At 41.9% G+C, this 26,014-nt stretch overlaps 1 protein-coding gene across 1 annotated transcript in view; it reads right to left on the reverse strand.

Annotated features, from left to right (window-relative positions):
* Positions 1–7,714: 7,714 nt before the first annotated feature.
* Positions 7,715–26,014, reverse strand: part of lrmda (leucine rich melanocyte differentiation associated) — a 188,356-nt gene continuing 170,056 nt past the window's right edge. Inside the window, exon 7 of the mRNA XM_079168693.1 lies at positions 7,715–9,194. Coding sequence (XP_079024819.1) covers positions 9,115–9,194 — 80 coding nt within the window. The 3' untranslated portion in view covers positions 7,715–9,114. The remainder of the gene's footprint in view (positions 9,195–26,014) is intronic.

Genomic DNA, 26,014 nt, shown 5'->3' on the forward strand with positions numbered 1-26,014 from the left:
TCCCTGTGCTGCCTATTAGAACTACATGACAACTCAATCCTGCTCACGGAAAGAGAATTGGAGGAGAGGGGGAGATGGGAAGGGAGGGGGTTTGGTCAAAGAGGGAGTGAATAAAGAGACAGAGGAAGAGAGGAAGAAAAGAAAAAGTGACCTTGTAGCAGCGTCATTTGAGGCTGAATTAAATTGGCAAGGGCAGTTAATCTTTACCTGAGGGCGATTAACCGAATTAAAGGAGAACAACAAAGGCGCAGAGGTTGCCTTTATTCTATTTTTCTGCCTGCCACTGCCATTTGCAATTTGTTTTCCTGTGGAAAAGTTGGCGAGTCTTCCTCTCTAAGCCCATCACTGATGGTTGGATTTTCTATCTGACACACAAGCAATAGCAGGCTGTCATTGTAACTGGTGCTTTATCATGAAATCAAGATTATGTTCTCAAATCAGGCAGCTTGGGTTGCCATGTTGCAAATCTTTGCAAACAATACGGGGACATTCATGTCATTATTTGGTCAAAACAAGAACATGTCTGCTCCGCCGTCTTCAAACTCATGTACAACAACTTCTTCAAAAATACAGAGTAAAACTTTTCCCCCTCGCTGTGAAATAATGGAATGCTATTAGTAGTAAGCAATTACTTCAAGTTTAGCCTCTGCACTCGATCTCACAGCATCTCTCTTCTCACAGGCTAATCAATATATTTGGAGAGACAGACAAGGTTAGGCCTATCTTGCCTGTCTGAGAATGAGAAAAAAAACAAAAAACATTGCTAATACCCCAATGCGAAGGTTCACGGCTGATTTTTACCCACACATAGACAAGAGGAACCAGTAAACCTTTAGCTCAGGGATATTCAAACTAACTCTAGTGAGAAATTCAATATTTTCTGCTATTGGCATTAAATCACCATATGCATGTTTGAAATGGTGAATGATTTGTGTAGTTTGTTATGAGAACAACTCTGCTTTCACATATCTTCAGTACTGCCGGCCTTCGGCCTAGGGGAACCTGGGCCAGCAGTAAACACTCTGCGTCAAAGAATAGAAGAGACACACACCTTGAGCTTCACCGCAGGAAGATTATATTCTTCCTCACAAATCATACTTCAGGTATCAAACATATCCGTTATAAACTAATGGCTTTAGCTTCAGTCCCTGTATTGTAAAACATGGACATTTAACAACACTGAGCTAAAAAATAAGCTCAGTTATTAAACACATTCCTTCAAATTAAAAAATATATTTCACCAAATACATATTCTCTAACCCTAGTGCATTTTTACTGTATCCATGAAAAATAATAAATGCATTTTTTGTACTGTCTCAATATGTACTGGCCTTACAGTATTATTCTTAACAAAACGAATAACACGGCTTTTGTCCAACATCTATTGTTCTAGTTTTATGTGTGAAATTAAGTTGCAATAGTGTTATTTGGCCATAAACCACAAATATGTCCGTTTGGCTACAGATAATAACCAGGAAATAAAGTCTAGCATGACTGAAACGGCTTCATACATTAAAGTACACAGTGAATTCACAAGTTTCAATACACCAGTCTGCTAGCATTAGCAAGTTAGCCTACAGCCTTCTATCTCCATTTACAGAAAGTTCTCGCAAACATATCACTTCTACTGTAACATGTGCACACAATCTCATGCGTTAGCTACATGTTCAACTCTTAAAGTCTAGCATGTGCACTCAATTTAACGCATATTTATCGACCTGTGCCAAAGCATAGAAGAGACACATTCTTCCTCGGTGCGTGCCTGCGATACTATTCAATACCACCCAAGCGAATGCGACCTGGATTGGAAATAGCAGTGGAGTGATTTATGCAATGAAATTTGGGGTGGGTTAGTGATGAAATTAATTAAAATGTCTGTTTTTGTCTTGCATTAATTCTACCCATTTTGATTATCCTTCCCTTAACTCATTTCTGAGGTTAGCTGCTTTCGACCCTCTACATCAGCACATAAATGATTGTCTACATGCAAAGACAAATAACTTTCACCATAGAGTCATTATCCTGTGCCACCATGATGTTGACATTGTCCAATATTTTGGTCCATGACAAAATGCCTTCAAAACTAATGACATTACCATCAGACTCAGCTGTACTTTTTTTTTAGTGCTGATCAGCAAATGTTAGCATGATAACACACTAAACCAAGACGGTGAACGTGGTCAAAATTGGACATGGTAAGCGTCAGCATGTTAGCATTGCTGCTCTACATTGCTCTCAAACGGCGCTTACAGCTGCCAACTATGTCGTCACGTAAGAATACCCACCCTCCGTTTCCCCCTCAGGTATACTTTTAGCTTTGTCAGCACTTTCGCTTTAGTTTACACTGTTAGCGCTGTTAGTACTTTCAGCTATGAGCCACTGAGAGCTATTGAGAGGCAATCGAAATGCTCCTAATCTCGGATCTTGCACTTTAATGTGATAGGTGTTTGATACCATGCTTACCATTATAGTTGTAGAAATTAAACAATTTTAGCAAAGCCTTTGATCCCAGTTGGTACCTCAAATTCACTGCCTTTTTGAACCAACTTTTTCCCAATAACAATGATGTGCATTACAAAAAAATGACATAATACAAGAAGCCAAATTGCTATACTACAGAACCCAAATGGAAGTCAATAAGCTTCCTTTAAATGCTATACACAGAGAAAGAGAGAGGACAAATATACTTAAAACATGAGCTCTCTACAACTGACCACCAATATTACCCCCATAAAAGCAAGATTGGCCGCAATAAATAGCTGCTCACCTTCAGAGTATTCATGATTCAAGGATTTCATTTGTGCTAAGCCATACCCGGGGGAGGTGGGCTGGATCTCCATGTCTTTAAAAATGGCCCCAGAACAGATGTCCCTTACCTTTTCCTCACAATTAGTCACAGCCGTGTGTCAAAAATCGACTGCCTCTGTATGTCACTGTCGTCGGCCAAGGCCGTGTTGAGCCGTTCGAGAGGCTGCCCTCCAGAGGACCCCATAGATAGGATCGGAGCGCCGCAGGAAATACCACCAAGTCTGACACGCAACACAACACACTTTCCCCTCAGGCCACACCACCATGGGGGCCCATAAAGTGTGTATTCATATGAAATGTATGAACATCGTTTACAGTTCAAAGACATTCATGGGAAATATTCTTTTTTTCCATTTTGAATAGTAATTTCTGCTTCCACCAGGCTTTCCATGGTGATCCACAGCGCCAGTCACATACACTGCAGCAGCCAGTTGCACGATGGAGTGCGATATCATTGGTCGGCACACATCACTCAGGTCAATGTACAATACACAGTTTGTTCAAGTATTCTCTTGTGCCTCAATGGAGTCATACAGAATTGCCCATGTGTGAAAATCACCAGTCTTTCCTGAGGGCTTTTTCTGGTTGTTGTTCATGTCCAGTTGTCAGATAAACACCGGACGTACAAGCATACATACGCACAATCAGCATCTCCACCCTCAGGACCTGGTAGAGAAAAGAAGTAAATGCCAATACTTCCAGGAATTTCCTTCGAAATGTTTGATTGTTCAAGTCAAGCGTGTAAAATCGATGGCTGATGATTTGTGTCATGTTAAGCATTAACTGTAGGGCCTTAGGCTGCAAACATTAAAATACCAACATTGCATGCCCTTTGCCATACCATTCTGTATAATTACTGTATGTTGTCTGTCAAATCAATATATTTGTTGTTTTAATGAGTTAACTGATGTAAAAAAAAAAGAGAAAGTGTCTCTTTTAATATTAATCTGGTAACATTTAGCCATTGGGAAGTATTGTATTTAGGTGTTTCTTCTTCATAAATGTGTTATTGTTAAAAGAAAATGTAAAAAGTGATTCAGGATCAAACTGTCAACATTTTAGTCAAAAACTGCATCAAAGAATGTTTCACTTCAAAACAAAAACAAAACAAAAACATGTTGCATTGTTGTTGTACAATATTTAGCACTGACACTGACAATAATGAATATTCATGAGACTCCGACTTTGCAGCCCCTCAGGATGGTTAAATTAATTATGCTAACAGGGTCATTTAACTGCTTTATTCAAAGCAAGCAATCCGCGTGCAATAAATGACACAATAATTACGCACACAATCTAACAAGAGGACAGTGACAAGTGGAGGAGTGACACACTCATCTCCATAAAGTACAAAGAACACATTTACACACACACGCGCACACATACAGTACAAAAAAAAACGGAAGTAAAATCCATACAGGCAAGACGAAAGAATAACAAAACCCAGCTAACGGTTTTACATCCACTGCCGCTTCTCTCTCTATGAGTAGTAAATATGATTTGTTATCACGTGTTATTATTTAGCGTTATTCATCTTCTCTGTCACTGCACACAGAGGGGTAATAGAAATGCCAGCAAGGTGGCTGATTTACTTAGTAAAATGTTCATCTCAAGGCTTGTGAGGCATGATTGGAGTCTGTAAGAGTAACGGGAAATCATGCATTATGTAGGCACATCTGATACGACCTTGAGACTTCTCAGCACAGGCCATATATTACCATCGGAGCGACCTTCCCATCCCGAAGATACATCTGATGTGTTTAAGGCTGTTTTACAATGCATTAGGAGGGCTTTACATGTGCTGAGCTCACTTTATTTGCTCATACATTTCACAGGAAGAGTTTAGTGTCAGGCTGATGGGGACCATTCGCTGTGACTGAGTCACTTGTCGAGACAAATGAGCCGGTGGAAACAGGCCGAGGTGGTGGATAATAAGCATTTCAAAGCAAATTCCCACTTTTCCCTTTTTATTTCCCTTCAACACACAGCACATTTACTATTCAGTGAACCCTTGTTGATTCCAGCTCATCGTGTATTCTCTCCCGCTGCGATTGATTGACCTGCATCTTGAAGACAAAGAATGGATATCATTTTTCCCACCGAGTGATGGGGCGTCAGGATCAATATTCTCACTGTTGGTTAAGCTTTTTCAACCTTTAGAATATCAGCTCCAATCGATCTCTCTCACATAATTGTCTGAATTTTCAAATCAAGTTCTTTTTTCTTTCTTCTGTACATCCAATGACATTTGGAATGCCTCAAGGTCTTGTTATATGACCCGTAGAAATACCCGAGGTAAAGGGCACAAAACACAGATTCATTAGCATGTTACATTTATTGTCCATGTCTCCCTCTTTCCACTCCTCACCCCTGTGCTATAAACACTCGCGCGGAGAGTGAGGCCATTTTGTATTTCCATATAAAAAGCCCCATAATTATAGGGAGGATGAAGACGGTTGTCCCCCTTATCAGAGGAAATGATAAGGGAGTACCAGGCAAGGTGAAAGAACAGAGTCCATTTTGATATAATTGGCAGTGGAATTATTTATGACATTAATTGCCACATTATCGACTGGCTGTCAGCTCCCGTGTCAGTCTGTCCATCTTTCTTAGCAGAAAAAAGCCAGCTCAGCCTGGTGCCCACTGACAAGCTAATTACTACAGCACAACCCTGAATGACAAATGTTACTCATCTAAGACCGGCCCGGAAATAAGGGCCACTCCAACCCCCCCCCCCCCCCCCCTCTCCTTTGGCTTCTCTGGATCAAGTGAGACAGCGGTGTGTTGCCAAATGTCTCCAGGTGCAGGAGGGAAAGAGTTTGTATGTCAGAGTTTGTCAGTGAGGGGGGGTTCTAGAGCCAGGGGGACAGTTAAATCTAAATCTCACCCCATCCTGTTTGCTGCTCTGCTATCAGTGGCCAGTTGTCACTCACAGAGACAAGTCCCTTTCTCCTCCCTCTGCCTCCTTGTAAATTTGCATTAGCTCATGCCAATCAGTCATCAGGCTGTGGGGTGATACGTAGTGACGGGGCGATTGGTCCTTAGTTCCTTTGACAGTGAGTCACACAATAGTGTGCCTTTTGGGGAGGTGAATTGTGCTCTGCCACCAATGTAATAGAGAGCTCAGAGATGATACAGTATGTTAATACATTTAATCATACCCAAAATCCGAAGATATTGTCACAATTTCAGTAAAGAAATACTGTATGCACTATATATAAAAATACTTGGTACACTTTTTCATTACCATTGTGTACTAACGTCTACATTTTTGAAGTTTTCTAAGTAGGCTTGCTATTTTCCTTGTGCATTGTGGGTTGTCCATTAACACCACACTCAAAAATCATTCAGATTTAACATTGAGTATTACTTTCTAGTGTGAATGACCTGCATACTTAAAACGTGATTATAACTAGTGTCTAATATGAAATCAAATCATACAAAATGGTTTTATCGTGTTTACACAGTCACATTTCATTTCTAAGATATTACAAACGTATTAAAGGCAACACCAACATTCATTACATACGTGCTCAGACAGCCAACTGTGGCTCACTCAAGCGTGGATATAAAAATGTAGGTAGGTAGGTACAGAATTAAACCTTCTTTTTGAGTCTGCACACACAGACACATAGTAGAGTGGCTAGTAGAAGAGCTTGCAGGGCTACTGTACCAGAATGTCACTGATCTGCTCTGATGAAGTGACGTGCCATTTGTTCAGCCAGGAAGTTCCCAAGCAGCAGCAGCAGCAGTGAGCGGAGGGTCAATGGGGGGCATTGCCTACAAGTAGATGGCTGTGGCTCACGCCTTAATTAATCTACTGTCTGTGTTGCCAGGCATCCCATTCATCCCTTCGCATACACAAAGGTGCACGTCAAGCATATGTCAACCTGCTCTGGCACTCCACGCCCATCCCACAACGCAGTTTGTGTTGGTGTGGCAGCTCAGGATACGTCCCTGACGAAGATGAGAAGTGACACACACCAAACTCGGTGTGTCCCCCAGTCAGCTCCGGTGGCTCGGGGCCTGTCAATTCCAGCTCTGTCAGTGGCACTGGCTCAATGGCAGTGCCTGTGACACATGTCACAAAGTTTTAAATGTCTGCTCTTTTCAGCAGGATGGCTGGATGCGCGCCGCAGCCAGGGGAAGGATGACATTTTGTGTCGTGCGGGGGGGGGGGGGGGAACTTGTTGTGGCTCCCCTCTTCCTACCTCCTCCGGCTGTCAGCCCCAGTTTCCTCTGAGCATATCAAAACACAGACAAATAAACCTTGTCATTTTGAAACGCCGGCACTAGTGACCAGGCTCCTGAACGGCATGTCAGCTGGAATATGGTCACACAGTCCCGTAGGTAGTGGCGTATACGCTCAGGCTACTCTCACATGCACACAATCTTCAAGCAAATAGAAATAAACAGACCTAGTGAACAAACATTGCATGAGGCTATCTCTGACCTTTTTTTCATCGGCCTGTGGATGATTGACGTGTAGGAGTGAAGCTCAACATGGCTTCTATCAAATCCCAAATACACGAACAGCAAACATCTCCTCTCGATCTCATCACCATGGTTTGTCCAGCTACTTCACCTTTAAAAGGAGCAGGTAATGCAATCAAGCCTCATGGCTTGAACCGACATGTCAGTCAGGGACATCTTTTATAACCACTTTTGAGGTTGTAATTATGAGTCACACAGCGCTATTAAAATGTTGATTGGCTCTTTTGGCTCTATAGGCTTTACACAGGAGAAAATATGAACGTCTTGGACATTTCATCATTACAATCAATACAGTACATTACGGTGGCAGAAGGAATTAATGTGAAGGAACCTGAGTACCTTAAGCTCTGGAGTAATTTGAGAAGAGACATATGTTAGACAAACCCTTTTAATCACTTGAAGGATTCCAGCTAATACAATTTTATGTCAGAAATATGACATCATTCATGTCAAAAATTTAGATTGGAAGGTTGCCACGAGAACTTAAACTAAGATGCTAAAAGATGGCAGCATTATTGTTGTAATAAGGTATTAAAAATCACAATAAACACATTTACAGTGCACAGTAAAACCGTGGTGATCATAGACATATTATAAAATAAAAACATAAAAAAACCACTTCAACTGTAGAGACAATATTCCATTAGATGCAATTTTCTGAAGAGTATGTCTTATTCTTTGTTTGCAATACATCACAATGCAATGCAAATAATGAAGGGAATATTTCAGTGAGAAGTGGTTAACTGGTCGAAGACACACAGTGAGGGAAAAGGCAAAACAACATGAGAAAATGGCGCCATAATACATAACGATATACCTGAAAGGCATACTTGGTTACAACACTCTTCTTCATTAAAGCTAGTATTGGAATGTTTTTTACATTAAAAGCTGCATTTGATACATCTCTACACATGTGCTAACATCTACCCACATGCAGCACAAACCGACCAAAACATCACTCAGATATCAGAAATATCTTTTTTGAGACACAAAGACAAAATTCATTCGAAATGAAATGCATTCAAATAAAATAAGGGAAAAGCATTTTGTAGTCTGCCACAAACTAAACAAGATAAACGGAGCACGCCTCTGGAAATCTTGTAACGTTGTTCGGTCAAACTCTTTGCAATGTCTTAATATTTTAATCAGCAGGTATATATGTGTTTGTGTGAGTGTGAGTGTGTGTGAGAGAGAGAGAGAGACAGAGAGGGAGAGAGAGAGAGGGAGAGAGAGAGTCTAAAACAGAGAGAGAGAATGAGAGAGATGAGTCCATGTCAGGCCCCAGGTGTGTGTGACCGTCACCCCTTTCACCCTTGATTAGTGGCGGTAGTGGACGGGTGATCCATCATGGCTGTCAAAGAAAAGGATACAATTGGCAGGCTGTGTTTGTCACTGACTGTGTGTAAGAGAACGAAAAAGAGAGAGACAGAGACCGTCCTCGCCTGTGTGTGTGTGTGTGTGTTGTGTGTGCGTGTGTGTGTGTGTCTGGCGTACGGTTGCTGATGCTTAGAGGCAATCATGTCAGTGGGAGTGTCATCTCTGACTCTGAGCTGGAAGCAGGGAGGCAGATGCAGACCCAGCACAGCAGAGGAGGCCGTAACTATGGGGCTGGATTACAAACTATAAAAAAAAAACCCATTCCCCTTACATAACAAATACTTTTGATGAAGTTAAACATCTTTTTCCAGTGGGAGATCAGGGGGCTCGATTATCACCAGTCGTTCTGACAAATAAAAGATTGATTTGATCCTCTTTCCTTCTGCTGGCATCCCTTGTCACTCATGTCCCTCTTTGTGCCTGACCAGCTGTCCATCAGAGTTGGTCGTTTCGGATGAATCTGTTTCCTTCTGAGTGCTTGCCATAGTAGATGTAGCGACACTTGGCGAATACCCCTAAAAAGAGTGAGAGAGTGAGAGAGATTCAGGTCAGGAGAAGGTCTAGCTTGTAGTTTTAAAAATAAATAAGAAAACATATATAATTCAAATGTGAAAAAATAATAATCTATTTGAATGCATTGACATCCTTTTTTTCGTAAGAGCTTAAGGACACGGACGATAATTCTCAGTGAGAAATGTTCAATGTAAACAAAACCGTGTTTGTTAACTACTGTACACAAACTCCACGGGGTAGCGAAGGAGAGGAGAGGTGTTGCTGGGAAGGATGAGCATCTTGTTCTAGAGAAGCACCAGTGTGGCCTCAGGACAGAGTCCTGGAAGTCACAGTAAGAAGGCATTGTATTTGCGTATTTGCAGGTAATAAATAAGGCTAATAAAACACACTAGACAATAGAGGAGTTGAAGAACTTGCTGCAGTATACCTTTTATGCAACACCTTGCATTGTGCAGCTGCAACTACAAAGTTGCATGTATAATATGTATCTACTCTACAGCATGAACAGAGTAGGTTAATAATCAAAGGTAAGGTCATTTAAGAAGCCACATGCCCTCTATGCAGCTCAGAGGATGAATGAAAGATGGCCGTGCTTTCTTGTTGCCGTCCAGGGAGAGGGCTGCCCAGAGTTCTGTGGCTTGTCTGCTCTGACTCTGATGTCACAGCGCTCCCACTGCCACTTGATGAATGTGGCGGGCTGTGGCTAGGTGTCACCTCTCACCAAATGAGGCAAGGACAAGTGGCATTAGTGCTGTCAATGATCCTCTGACAGCAGAACAGATACAGCTTTCACCAGGCTTTTTAAATAGACATCAAGTGTATTATAGCAGGGGGGGGGGGGGCCGGGACGGAGACAGGGCAGAAAAGGAGAGACTTATGGGAGAGGCGGTGTCGCAGAGGGATGAGGGGTGCTCCAAGCGCTAAGTCCAATCACATAATCCAAAGAGACATTGTCAAGGGCGGGGAGAGAATGGCAACTAAGTGACAGAAAGCAGAGATAGGGACAGAGATACTGGTGCCATATTAGTGCCGAGCATATTCTGATGCCACCCTCAATTCTAACCAAACCTGACACATCGCTCTCGTTCCCCCACTCTCTCTGACTCTTCAAAGTAGGCTCTACCAAGTCACACACACACACACACACACACACACACATATATACAGTACGCAGACGTACACACAAGCACACACCAGTCCCTCGCAGCAGAAGTGGGTGTTCTGTCAGGCGGAGCAGCAGTACAGCAGCAGCAGCAGCAGCAGCCCACAGGCCTGAGGACAAGCTCAGTCAATCTAAATCTGGACTTTGTAGTGGAGCAGTGCTCATTTCCCCTCATAGCCCAGATACTTGAGGTGATCCAAACACTGAAGTGTGAGGAGCTGTCACCTCAGATAAAATCCGGGACCAGTTCCATGCCTGCCTGCTCCCCCGGTGTGTGAGGGGTACGTATAGTATGTGTGTGTGTGTGTGTGTGCATGCGCTTCTCTGACAGTGAGGAGGTTGTGGGAGGGGGCGGGGGTGAATTCCAGCTGCCGTGATTTGCCCGGGGATATAGGTGCCACGGCTGGAGACTGGGCTTGACACCACAGGACTCAAGGTGTCTCACAGCGCTATGATCACATGGGCGCCAGGCCTTTCACATATTCACAGCTTACCCAGCGAGAACCTCACTCTCTCCAGGAGCAGGGGCCCTTAAAGAGATTACCCACTGAGGTACCAGAACCAAGACTCCTATAATACATTACCTAGAGGGGATATATTTGTAAGTTGCAACCAAAGCCTTTCAGAGATAACCTTCACAGATGAAGGAACTAAAGCTAAAGGCCCCTCAAGTCTTCACACTCTGCTGAGCTCGTCACTAGCCTGTGGGGACTGAGAAGGATTGGAGGGAACACATTCTGGAAATCTCCAGCACCAATCAGAAAACTCTGGCGGTGTGCGACCTGTAACTCTCCAACAGCTCTTTAAACAAGAAGCAATAACTGTGATCAAAGGAGAAAAAGGACGAGTCAATTAAAGGAAAGAGCAAAACAAAGAACAGGGACGAGGTCTGTTTCCCAGTGGGTGAAAAAGCGCCTCGAAAAAGTGTCTCTTACTTAATTTTCAGTGCAACCTGGCTCAAGCGCTGGATACATTGCGGCACTACATTAAGCAGTGTGTTTTGGGCATAAACACATTCCAGTTTGCTGCATTTCCCATCACAGCGAGAGCTTGCTCTTATTACGAGAGAAACCAGAGAAAGATGGGGTGGTTGGAGACACAGAAGGGAATAGCTAAGCCAAACTCACTCTTACATAACGCCTCTGAGGCCACACTCACGCCTGTGGGGTTTCGCCTGATGAACGGATACTTAATAACAAGCGGTTCAGTGCCAAATCCAGTAGTCGGCAATATCCTCCGAGTATCCTAAGCCATGGATGAGCAAACTTGAATCAACACCCACACTCTCAACCATATACACAGCGCAAACCCATACACACTTTCATGTCATGCACACAAAAATAGCACACAGTGAGAACAGTGGGAGCAGCCATTAAAATGACAGCTTAACAAAGCGATGTGGAGGCTACTGTTTCCATCATGCCCCGGTGGAGGAACAACCAGGCCTTTGTTCTGCATATGTCACGCGGCACCTTGTTGTTTTTAAGGGGAGCAGCTAACCATCTTGTCTTTATTAAAAGGCCGTACAGTCTATATCTCGTACCTTCCTCTTGGTGAATGCTGCAGTGTTAGTTCATACAGTCTGGTCTTTTCAGAGCTGATTACCCAAAGCATGTGTCCTCTCTACGGGGGCTTGATGGGCCATTCTGCCACAGTGTGAGTAAGCCAGCTGTACAAAGCCTCCACAGTGCTCAAATATCAACTCAACACATATGGTAACAAAAGTTTTTGTTGTTCTTGAACATATCAATCTTCTAGATAAAGTATAAGGGCACCAATCACTGCAGACCACTGAAGACTCTCTCTGGAGTTCTGACAAAGGTGTAGTCCATGATACTCTATTGCTTTGTTGTACAAAATCACACTGATATTAAAACGATTTAAAAGTCGTTGAACAATGTCAGTCATTAGTTTCTAACATTTCAAGGTGTCTAGCTTCAGCAGTCAAGCTCACGCTCTTGGTTCTGATGGACATGGGTATCTAAACAGATTTATATCCTCAAGGACAAATACAATTGTTCACAGGCATTGCATTCACCCAGAAAGTTTAAGTTGAGTAAAGGATGAAGTAAAGAATAAATATAACTTTGGGTATCAGGTCCAGTCTGAATTTTGCAGTCGGACTCTGACAGTCTGGGTTCAGGTCTCAGGTTTGGACCCGTGTTTGTAGAGCTGCAGAGAGTTGTGATGTGGCACATCGTCAGCAGGACCACACAGTATATCAAAAATATGATATATTGCTGCTATATTAAACTGGAATGCAACTCTAGACTACTTCACTTGATTCCTCACCAAAAAGCCAATATTCCCATAGCTCACCGGGCAATTACTTTTAAAAAATATATCCTTTCATATTGGCATTCATATTGGCACTCCTGGCCTGAATACATGCCAGGAGTGTGGGCTGTAAAGATCCGGGTATTTTTATACCTAAAGAAAAGTTTATCTTGAAGAAACGCTATCACCTGCCAAAAGGAAAAGTCAAGGTACAGTTCAAGTCTAAAGTAGTAGTGTCAATAATAATGACAACAATAATAATAATTATGCTTTCTGGAGTGTCAACGCTCTAATATGGGATAGTGTGTAGAGGTGCAGGTAGTGTCATTGAGAAAAGGTAAGCTTGTCAGCACTGTAATAGTTGCTATTATGGAGATTCCACAGTCAAATTTACATACATGTACTGTACCTCTTAAAACAAGTGAAACATGTTTATCAGGTGAATTCTTTTTCCATATTGATTTTCTTTAAGGTTATTCTTTAACATTCAAGTCAAGCACTACAACCCGGGCTTCTGTTTGGGATTCCTAGCCACATACATCACAAAGTCTGCTTCAAAACTCTGCATTTAATCAGCACACACACACACGCAGACACACACCCCCACACTTACAGGGGGGAGAGAGGAGGGAGATGGAGTGGGTTTAATGATTGTTCCCTGCATAAAATAGGCTTGACTCTTTTCAAGGGCCATCAATATGTCACAGAAAGACACATCCGACGGATGTAGCTTTTAACATCAAGGTTATCTATTTTCGGCATGAATCCACTCCCTCCACTCCTTGTGTCTTGTATTTTCATATCTATCCTCGCCTCTCAACTGCTTGCACTCTGTCTTTTTCTGCACTCTTTACTCTCTTATTTGCTCTCTTTGATTCCCTTTTTCACCTCCCTGACTTGCTGATTTTTTGCCTCCTCTGCCAAACTGTCCCACCCTCTACTTTGACCACTTAGTCGACAATTCCATCAGTGCTGCCATCCATCAGGGGAAAAATGCAATGAGAAAAAAAAGCCAATTAACAAGTCAATTACACTTTCTGTATTATCTCCAAGGGGTGAAATAACACTGCCGGGCAGGTGGGGGATGGGGTCAGATGGAGCTGGGGGCAAGCATCCATAAGAGTTGGTGCGAGAGTGACTTATGAGCTTGGGGCGTAGGCTGCTGTGAGCCAGGGCTATTATTGTGGACACGATCCATCTCCGGCTGTCCTTTTATCAGTTCAGCCCAACGTCATGAGATGGAGTCGCCACCTCCTCTCTATAGGGAGGCCTGCAGATAGATAACCCCCCTGCGTCCCATAAATCAACAGCCAGTGGACTGTGATTCAGCCCACTGATAGGTGAGCTGGCACACACAGACACACAGCACATTGCCATGGAGAGAAATGATATTGTTTCACTTAGTATTGGTATGCTTTATGTATGTTAGTGTGTGTGGGTTTGCTAATTTGTATTTCTTCTTGAAATATTTTGAATATATTGACTCATTGAATAAAGGAATATGCCGTCAGTCAGTCAGTCAGTCAGTCAGTCAGTCAGTCTGTCTGAGCAAAGGGGAAAGTTACTGAAGTATAACGTATTGATGGCACTAAGACGACGACCATCTTATTATCGTTTTTTATGATGCAGAGAAATGAGGGCTTAATATGACAAGTTGAAACTCCTTATCTATATTTACTTTACTAATGGACTCCTCTTTCAATCAGTTAACCATTCTAACGACTGAGGTTTCACCCGTCTCTCTTGGGTCTCAAACTAAACTCCTGTGTGCAACTTTGAAAATTAAAGTGACATTCGTTCTCTCCCAATAAAAGATATTTAGTCCATTAAACATAAATAGCTGTCATTATGATGCATGCCCTGAGCTCAGGCCTTCCCTGTTTCCCTCCTGGCTGTTTACTGCGGCCAAACAACTGCAGCGCCTGCATGTTCTCAACTTCAGCGTATTGATTACACTTTTAAATAGCTGCCATATAACCCTGGGACATCAGGAAGATTAATTTGTGTCAATGTTCATCTGTAATTCATTAGCCATTTATACTCCCCACATCCACACAGGCTATCAGGGAAATGTGCCCCATTTTTCACCCAGACAGAGGCTGGGGAGAAGGCAGAGAGAAAGAAGGCAGGGATTAGACTGCCTACAACAGAAGGAGCACTGGAACCAGCCAAGAGTGCATAGCAAGGCATGCAGGACAGTAAAACGTCCAGATACGAATAAATGCACGCTTATAGACAGTACACGGTGCCATTTTATAGAAATACGAGGAAAGGTACTCACTATTAGATATCAATTGCTAATAGATTATAATTTGCAGTAATAGTCGAGCCCCCGTGATGATATGCCTGTCTGTTACACAAAGAGAAAGACAGCCTAACTGCTGCCTTCTTTGTTGACATTTGATGAGGCTCTGACGTCAGACTTTCCAAATACTTGCCTGCCATGTTGTATACTTCCTGTCCGTCAGCAGTGGTTAGTCTTCCACCCAATTCTCCATCGCAGTACTAACACCAATGTATACAAACGCATTCTTGAGCTTTAATTCATTGTGATGTGCTGTGTTTTTGCTCCCATTGTTGGAGCCCAAACTTTCATTTCATTTCACTTCAGGGATCGAACGGGATAGAAAAAAAGATTTAGGAACTGTGTGCATGACTCAGGTAAAAACGATGCACATACACAGAGGGCCAACAAGGGTTACAAAAGAGGGAGAGAGTGTGCGAGTGGGAGATGGAGAGTTGAAAGATTTGCCATTGCCACAGGCTGATAGCCTGTCAGGGGGAGGTTGCTGGGTCGTGACTCAACCAGCTTTGATCAATACAAGGTTGATTTTGCCACACGATTCTCATGCAATGGATCGCACACTTTATGTATCGGTTATATTTCAAGCTTATCGGCAACATTGGTTCAACTCTGAAAAATGACACTCCGTCACTGTCAGTTCAATAAATGGCTATAATCAAACACTTTAAATTGAGGATGGCATTATTCATTGATGGGTGAATTACTGTTAACCAGATAAATGCCGATCAGTCTTTGTACTTCCAACTTATGAGGATGGGAAGGAAATTGAATTCTGGGGCACATAAATTTTGACTGAAGAAAGAGATTACCGTTGTGGGGGGGTCTAAGGAAAAAAAAAAAAAAAGGAGAAATTAATTTCAGTGACTTTTATTACACAAAGAGCCATGAGAGAATACTGGTTACAGTAGCTCTGGAGTCAGGCGATAAGAGGAGAGTTGTTTAAGGCGGGAGACTGAGACAGTTTACAGTCTTAAATCCCCTTGGAGCGCCATTCTGAAGGCATCAAATATCATCTAGGCAACTCACTTACAACACCTTGCATACAAGAAACTCTCTCCTGTAAGCACAATAATGACAAGTTGGTTATTTACTGCTAGAGTTATTGAAAGGGTTCGTCTACCCTTAAGGGCAACGATATCCACTAATGATGCCAGTAATCATAAGTGCTCATTTTCTCCGTCAACACGTGGATCACAAATCACCACACATGCCCAACACACGGCCTGACACCCTGACACTGATCGATTGTGTTCTTCATTACAGCCAGGATTTCTAATTAACAGAAAAGCGCAGATAAGTGGTTGAAACCTCTGACCGAAATAGAAAGAAAAAGTGAAAATCGCAATTAGAGGTTTGGCTGTGTTCGGTAATGGTGCCGTTAATAAGAGCGGCTGGTGAGTCACTCAATGAAGGTTTAATCACTGGGACAGGATTCAATAACAAAGGAGCATAATATTAATCACCAGAGAGTGATAACTTCACTGTTCATCTCTTTGACATTGGAGGAAGGGATGAATTAATGATGCTCGCCATCCGAACACATTAAATAATAATTATCAGGCAAAACAGCATGAAAGGGACTGCATAATGAACCCCATTGTCAGGTCAATTACAACCACATAAAACTGTTCAAAGGGAAGCAGCTTGTTACTAGATAGCCACACTAGAAAGGACAGCAGTGGCTTTATCAGTGGATGGTGCTGGGTGACCTATTCCCTCTGATAGTAGGGCTTAAAATGTGTTGAGGGGTTGAAATACAGTTAATACTTAGAGGGCACAGAAACTTGCTTAAAGCTGTAAAAAAGCTCAGCAAGGCGTTCAGCGAGGAGCACATTGAAAATTGGTAAGCAAAAGATACATGACATGACAATGACAGTGTTTTGCCGGCTTTAAAGCGACGTCAGTCACTAAGTGCCACGTTAACTAAACTCAACTACGCAGACAGAGGTGGACTTCACGCACCAGTGGACAAAATGGCACCTCGCTACCTGTCAGTGGCAATTTCCATCAAAAAGAAGATGGCCAGAATTTAGCCACCAGAGAAACTGCTGCTCGAGTTTTGCACATTCATAAAACATGCACAGATGAAAAAGGCGCACATGGTGCAGTGTTTCCTTCCGTCATCACAGCGTGAAATTGACAACGGTTGTTTCATAAAGCTCTTGCCTAAAGCATCAGGTTGTCCTCTAGCTTCTCTTCTTGAGCTAGACATCAATTACCGCACGGCTGCTACCACTCTGAGACACTCTCTTAAACAAACAGCCTGGCAACCTCCAGTGTGACACATATCAATACTAATCTGACGTCTTGTTCCACAGTCGCTCCCCTCAGACCCTGGCTGGCTGCACCTGCCTGACCGGAGTGCCCAGGGTTGGCTGTACTCCTTCACACTTCCTTCCCCTGCAGACATCAAACACTTATTACTCCCCATCCTGGTCCTGCTAACTGACTGGCCTGTCTGGGCCACACGGGGACCCCATTATTAGAGTCATTTCAGTGCCCATCCTGACGCCTGTTAGGCAGTTCTCTACCTGGGGCTCCTGCTCCCTGCCTGCCCGACTGAGTGCCTGGCCAGCCAAACAGTGATTGGACATGACATGGTGACAGAAAACAGGGGAGAAGGGCACTAGAAATAAAAGAACAGAGATGGCAGAGTGAAGCGGACAGAGATGGGGAGAGAGGAAGGTGGGTATGTTCAGCCAGGGCCCTTGTGGCGTAGGGTGTGCCCATCAACACGGATGAGCGTTAGCCAAGAGCCACATGTCACAATGATGGAGGGACTGGATCACTCACATCAGAGCTTCATCTGACTGGAAGATATCAATCTCCAGGCCTAATCCAATAGGACATGGTAAAATATCCTTTAACATTGCTCTCCCACCCTGCCTTAGTGTGTCCCCTGCTTCTGTCTCTCTCACAGCTGAAAATGTGTGTAACCTTCATTGTTGGACCTCAGTCGACCACGCTCAGTTTCACATCCCATTTCCTCCGTCTCTAGCACTGACAGTCAAATTATGATGGACAAAACAGTACCTTGACGTATGGCATTTAGAACAATTTGCCACTACATGTGGCAGGAAAAAAATTGAAGAATAAAAGTGCAGATCACAACATATGTGCAGTGTCAAGATCAGGGATTGTAGCTGATTAGGGTATAGAGGAAAATGAACCCAAGTGTGTATTTTTTTGTTTATTTTATTCATGATGAGCATTTGGACGTCATTACAATGAGGTGACTATCTGATGGCTAAAACTGGCACATTTACAGAAATGTTGATTAACGTGTGTGGTTCTTATAAATATAAAAGTGACAAACAGATCAAAATTATTTACAAAAAAAGTAGATATGACAGTAAGCCTGCACGTAAACCGAAAGAAATTGCAATTGTTTTTAATATAAGTTTAAAGTAATGAAAAATGTATTCTTGGTGACATCATACCCTGCTCCTATTTATGGTTGTCTCAAATAACAGGCCGTCATTTCCTGCCAGAATTTAAACTAATGAACCCACAGTAGCCAATCAGGTGTGAGGCAGAGGTGATGATAGGTTTGTGTTGTGTGGAATATTTCATTCCCCTCTGGCCTCCCTGTGCCACATTCAGACGGATGGCTCCACTGTAACTCTACTTCTCTTAATTAATATGACATATCCCCTGTTCATATGCAGAGAGTGAGGGAGGGGACAGAGAGATGGAGGTACGAGGGAATGATTAACTGTGGATCTGTTCCTCCTTGTGAGAAATGATTTTGCCTCTACTGCTCTCCCCGGTCCTCCCTCCGCTCCTCTCTTCATTTCCGCCTCCCTCACTCTCCCTTTTCTGTGTCTCTCTTTGGCTCACTTCATGTCGTTCAGTTCCCTCCCCTCTCGTTCTCTTTTGCCTTATCCTCACCTCTCTCTCTCTCTCTCCCCAGCCTCTCTCTTCTCTCCTCTCCCCCTGACACTCTCGGACTGTCCCCAGCCCCCTGCACATCTCCTGACAGGTAGAATAATAACGCTCGTACATCACTGCCCTGAAAAGTCCAATAACCTAAATCTTCACTTGCCACACACCCCGGGACTCAATTACTTTATTGACATGTAATCTTCATAAGGGGAGAAATATTGAGCATGTAAGGTCAGCCGGTTATGAAGACATATTATCATATTATCTGCATGAGTGTTGTAGGGGCTAGGACCTGACAAAGCTAATTATAATGGTACATGTTTCAGAGCTCAGAGCGTATTATCTGCTTGGCTGCTTGGTTGAGCCACAGCTGAGGTATAGAGGATAAGGGGATGAGATTTCAAACCTAAAAGGGGATGGATGTCATCTCAGGGCATGGGAATTAATGAAGCCAAATATTATTGACTGCACATCACAGCACTAATATCTTTGATTTGTTCATTGTATTTGCCAGGATTAGCTCGCCATAGTCTAATGGCTAACGGCATATCACAATACAAGCTGACCAAGGAGGCAATTTCCAAAACTGTACAATAACGAGAAGTCATCCCTTTAAGTATCGTATAAAAAGTGCACATAAGCTGTTAGTGATGTAGCTAGAGCCGTTCCACAGCTAAAATGTCATCGTGGGTTAGTGATGGCAGGAAGGACAGATGCCCATGGCTGTGTTATCGCTTCTCTCTCAAGGTTATCTTAATATCATCGTTTCTGCTCAGCTATTACAATCTACTGCCTGCTACATAAAGCAAAAACAATAACACAAGCAATGGTACAACATACAGTATAGAGGTACTCCCATAAAACAATGTATTTACTCTCTACCACGAGGGTATAATGCAAAGGAGAAACATTGTAACCAAGCTTGTCATTTTAACCTGAAACACATGGAAATGGTTCGGAGGGCACAAAACAAACCCTTGGCTAGCCCTGAGATGTTGCATCTCAGGGTCACAATGTGCAAACAAAGAATCCCGCTGCCAGACATGTGGACATGTTCATTTCACTTTATCCAATATCATGCCCTCTTCGCCTATCTCTGTTGTCCAACCGTCTAAATCCTTCATTCAGAACTGCTGCTGCAGAGGATGCCTAAAATGGTGTGGAGCAGTTGGCAAACACTGCCAAGGGTTATGTGTTAACACTTGCTAATGGTGTCAAATGGAGAGACATATTTTTGCTTTCTTTTGAGGGTCTCCAGGCATTCAGCACTCCAAATAATGGAAAAGTTTTCAAAGTTTTCAGTTTCATAATGACATTTTTACTGTACTGTTCCCCTGCATTTTGTAATGAAGCACGTATTTTACAGCAGTACATAACAATCTGCACAATCAAATAATTACATCTCTCTGAGCAGCTATGATATGATTTGAAGGCCAACAATTCTGAAGGTTTAGTTTTGAGTACACACTTGTCCAGAGGGAGGGGAATGAAGCAAACAGACTTTTAAATCACAACAATCTGCGATAAATTCATGTGTTTGACCAAAATGACTCAGTCAATCCAATCATCTTGCGCTGGAGCAACATAACATGCCAGAAACTATCTGCAAATGAAATAATGATGGTGAAATAATGTGTCTGCTCATATTATCATGACAAAGAAACCTGCTCCATCTGTTTAAAGTAGCTTTGGCAAATCAAAGTGACAGATTAAAAGGTTGTTTTGGACTTCCTAGCATTATAGTGACCTTGCTCTTTTCATTGGTTGAGCTAGAATGTTGATGCCATAAACATGAAAGACCTGCTACTTCCTGGCTCCCCTTTATATTTTAAGAGAGATTAAATTCGTGACAGTTCAACAAATTCGCTGTGACACTCATATCCAGTTAACCTTATGGACTTTAAGGCAAGGCAAGACAAGCTGACCCACAAATCTGCAACACTGCGTGTTTGTTTGGGGCAGCTCGGGACATTGTTCATTCAGTTGGATAGTGAATGCGAAGTAAATAGAAGCCCAGATCCATAGCACTGGAATCCCAGCATATATGTTAATGGCCTTCTCTTCTCTTTACAAGCAGCAAATCCAAACAAGGCTTCCACACAGCCCGATGTAATGAATAATCTAAATGGCACTTAATGTGAGCTATGCTGATACTCTGACAATAGTTTGTGTTCAGACATCACATCTTAGTGTCTCCCAATTGTATATTGATGCATAGGCAGTTGACAATAAATCACTGGATTCACCAGTGAGTGAGAAAACAGTTTAGACAATGGCCCAATGGAGCTTACCGTAATTGACAGATGAGTTCAGCTCTTTCCGCCACAATAGCTTTGGAGCATTGAGGATACCTGGCAATGAGTGTGTCAGTGTGTGTGTGTGTGTGTGTAAGTGTGTGTGTGTTTCAAGACCCACAATCCTCCAAAGAAACAGTGGTTGCAGTCATGTCTACTTTAAATAACTGGACTACACTTGACATGTATATATGTACATGTGAATTATTCATGTACATATTGTACTTTTAGTAATTTACTAACTCTAGCGTTGTTGCCTTGAAAAAATATAAATGTTTTGGCTCAATACCATGCATTGTCAAACTCACTTGAGAATGTATACTTTGTCAAAGCCCTGAGGATATGACCAGGGATGCTGATTGGAACAGTACTAGAGTATAGTACTTAAGCGAGTGCAGCAGCATGAAAAGACAATCCAGCCCATCGGGCCCATGGTGCAGTGCTCATTTAGTTTCTTTAAAAACATTTAGAGGAATTTTCTAAAAGTCAATTTTATATGAAATGTTATTTACAACCACATTAATCATAATTATGAATTACTATTCATGACTCAAAAGCTCCAAATCTCTGTATCTTCAAATCATAAAAATAAAAAAAATGTCAGAGGACATTACAGTTTATTACAATTTGGTTTTACTTTCGTAGTTTTGGCCATCATTATGGATGATCGTAAAATAATACTCACCAAGATAATCAGAGGGATCTGGGAAAGAGGCAATCTTGCAACAATGAAGTCAAAGGGGGCAAGTAATATGAGCAGTCAAACTATAATCCAGGTTCTAAAAAAACAGGTTAGCCAACATTTTTTGAAAAATAATAGGAAAGCAACCAGGGAAATGATGAACCAAACTGTAGGTTGTAAACACCCATCACTGTTTCTACACCGACTTCGTTGTGTCAACTTTGACCAATCGTACTTGTCTGTACTTGAAAAGATTTCCTACGCAATGCAACATTTCAGGCACATTCAGATAATCTGGCTAAACTGTTTAAAAGCTGTCCACTTGCCGGATACCAGCAATTACATTTGTGAGTACAATGTTTCCATAACCATCAGAACGAGTGGCCCAAAACTAGGTAGTAGTTCTGCGTGTTTGTGTTTATACACTACATAGTTAACCAGGGAAGGTGGCATTTTCAGTGTGTGATTGCCACTTGGAGCCTGTCTGCTAACAGGACACCACTTTATTTGGCTCTGTAAATGATCACTGGTGGCCCCTTTTCTCTCTACATATTAGTGAATCCATGGCATGTATCATGTCTTACAGAAAGGTTTAATGATGTAGCATAGCTGTTAAGACATGCAGAATGTGTTGTCAACCAGCATGATAAACTGCCAACCAAGTGAATTGGAATCTAATTTGTTGAATTACGATCTACAGTCTACTCAAAATATAATGTATCAAAAACACGCTGATTAAGACATATGACCCTTCATAAACCAACAAGACAAATATGATTAGCAGGTATTTTCATCTAATTTTTAACTTGCTGTATCATACAATCAAAAAATCTCTGTATAAACATCCCTGGTACTATACAATAATTACAAAGCTACAATGACTTACTGAGGTCTGATCCTGTCCCCTTTAGCATGACAAGTTGTCCAGCATCTGCCAGCATGTTAGCAGCTATTCATCAGAATGAAGGGTAGCGAGCGCCCTCACACAGACAGACTCCGCCTGCTCGCCGAGCAATTTGTTTCAAAGGGTACTGACACAGACACTGGTGGACCCAACATCCATCCTGCTGTAAAAATATCCAAAACCATCTGGCAGCTAACCCCCATCCTAAATTACTATGATGGACTCCCACCTTTGGAACCTATAAAGGCTACAAAAACTTCTGACTGAAAGTATGGCTGGAAAGCACAGGCCGCATCTCAGTTATCCCAAACCGCAACAACAAATCATGGTGGAAAATGAATTATAGTATAGCTGCATTAGCAAAAAACAATTTCAGAGCTGATTCAAGCTCTCTACTTTCGCTGATTTATGTTTTGCTACTTGAGAATGACCAGTGCAACTGGGAAGTAGACCAAAGTCCAAAGCACCAGCGGTGTGTTTTTCCAAGAGGGTTGGGCCAGCTTTGGCAGAAGCTCATGTCCTTGTCTGTTGGTCTGACACATCTGAAGTAGAAGCCAACATATTGCCTCAAACTTGCGTCTTTGTGCCTGAGCAAGTTTTACCGAGTGAGTCCAGTTGGGTTTGTATCATCATAAATAACCGGTTTGGTCTGTTGTGGTCTTGGACGGTAAAGATTTAGGAGGCTACATATTTTCCTGCTGCTGAGAAAATGGTTCAAAGTTTGTAATCATCATATTTCAGTGGTGATGGATGGAGGAGTTCAAAAGTGTGATCGTTTGCTTTCAGGCTCAGTGTTCAAAATGCTTAATGTCCATTATAAAGTACTGTAGGTGTTCTACAAAAACTCAGTCATTAAATGAATTTGTACGGTGCCTTTAGATTGATAACGTTTATATAGAACATGTCAAACTTAATCTATGAAATCTTTATGGCATCATAATGAGATTATTTCAGTCAAAACAAATCCAGCATACGTTAAACTTGACTATGAAACAGCATTTATTAAAGCTGAATATTAGACAGAGAAATATTTACTTTTACACCACTAGTAAGACAAACTAAGAGACAAATATTCTGAAATGGCTCAGAAGCTGACAGCCCTATCTTTTCACTTTAAGTTTTTGCTGTATACGTCCAACATCAGTTTAAGAACTCAAGACACTCAGGAGACTCTCTCAGCTACATCAAACAGCAAGGTAAAAACAATAGTGTCACTGACATTCCCCCAAACCCAGCACAAACAGAATTATTCACACACTGTGAGCGGAGAACCATCTAATAACGGAGAGATAATGACACTTGGTGGAAGGCAGCTTCCTCAAAGCAGTTTAGAGCTGGCATGTCACAGTTCGGCAGTTAAGCCTGTCATGGAAGTTGAGGAGGTTATCCTGGCATTTTAATCTAACCTGCTTCTGAACGAGAAAACGTAGAGGTGATTTCCAGGGAAGCAATAAAAAGGACAGGCCTGCCTCCAAAAATGAGCTCTCATCACTTTGGATGCGGACAGTGCAGTGTTTTGTGAAGTCGCGGTAAAGGATTGCAGAGCCAGTTTGCCTTGTCCCATCTCCCCTCATCCATCTCCATAGGCCGGCTTTAATGGATATTCATGTTGCCGAGCCAATCTACTCCTGGGAGGAATATTATCAAATCATCTGACTCGCATAAAGGAAATAAAGCCTGTCTTCATACTCGGGGAGTATACACCACTGTGATATACAGCAGGCGTTACCTCGCCAAAGAATAGATTGATGGGACTGTGTTTTCAGGTCCTTGTTCAATCGAAACGTCTGGGTTACAAAAACGTATATGGAACAGGATTAACAATTAATAGAAATGAAGGTGCCAACACACTCACACACATAGTAAATCATGCTTTTTCACATAAATAAATATGTAGACCAGAGTGTGTATGAAAATAATGCATTCATTTATTTTACTGTTTTATTTTAATTTCACATTTTCATTATCTTCTGTATCTTACTTATTTTAATTTGAAATACTTAATTACAAGTAAAAGTCCTGCTTTTTTTGTTCAATGAAAATGTATTATGTTTATCAGCAAAATGTCCTAAAAGTATTAAAATAATTTACATGTAAGCAGCATTTTAATATTGTCAAAATAAAGCTAGTTTTACATACTTTATATGAATATAAATGTTGAATGTAGAACAATGATCACATGTTTATATGGAAATTCTTAATCTTAATCTGAAAAGTAACTGGTAAAATTAAATATATGTAATGGAGTAAAAAGTTAAATATTTCTCTCTGAATTAGAGGAAGAGTAGAAACATAAATTTGGTAGAAAACTATACTTAATTACAGTAAAAGTACAGTATTGTATATCTAAATATGAATATCTAAGTACTGCCTGTGTGGGCAAGTTTGTATGTTCATACAAACAAATGAGATCTATTGCAGTTTTTTAATTTCTGTGGCTCTATGTGGAGGAAAGTCTTACTCTGTTATAAGAAGCCAATCACAGACACCTCATCAGCTCACAAACTGGCAAACACTGCAAAGAAATTAAACTTTCATGCCGTGACGAGTGCTTGGGAAACATTTTTATGATCTCTGTACCCAGGAAGAAGGCCGTGTCTTTACTTTGTCAATTCACCTCGTAGAGCTTGGCTCAGAGGCTCACTCAACACATGCTCATGGTGTGTAGCTGGCAGACGGATCTGTATATATCATTCTCTATGAAATGTTTCATCATCTGTCATTTCTCGAAGTTGAACACATGCATTGTAGTTTTAAAAAAAAAAAGGTTTACAGAAAGCAGCTCTGCAAAGGGTACTCTGGACTAGTGTGGAGGAAAAGCTTACACTTTGTTCTTTCCATATGCCTCATTTCAGTTGTGTGGGGGCCAGTGCAAGTCTTTATGTTTTAGAGTGATGTTTATCAGGGGACAGATCCTGCTGGTATAATCATTACGAGGCTGAGTGAAATGTCTTGCTGAGCACGTACATGTGTCTAATGGGAAACGTCAAAAGGTGCTCTGTCTTTTCTCACCACGTTCCAGAGAGGACATTTCCATACTCGTGGAACATGCCGAGGCAGTCCAAACCAGAATGGGAAGATTATCGGCGGAGAGATGAGAGTATAATTTCACTCATGCTACATACTACAGAGTGACATCAAAGAGAAAAGAACAGAGCCCCTCAAGATAAGCACGGAAAACAACTCCAGTGTAAATAAACAGATGCATGAGGTAATGTATCAATTCATCGACCAAAACATTCCGTAACCAGTAGCACATGTGTTCACTGTAAATAACAGGACTTTTTGAAAACGTTAATACCTGTATTATAAC

This window comes from Pholis gunnellus (assembly GCF_910591455.1).
Source record: "Pholis gunnellus genome assembly, chromosome: 11".
Taxonomy (NCBI): domain Eukaryota; kingdom Metazoa; phylum Chordata; class Actinopteri; order Perciformes; family Pholidae; genus Pholis; species Pholis gunnellus.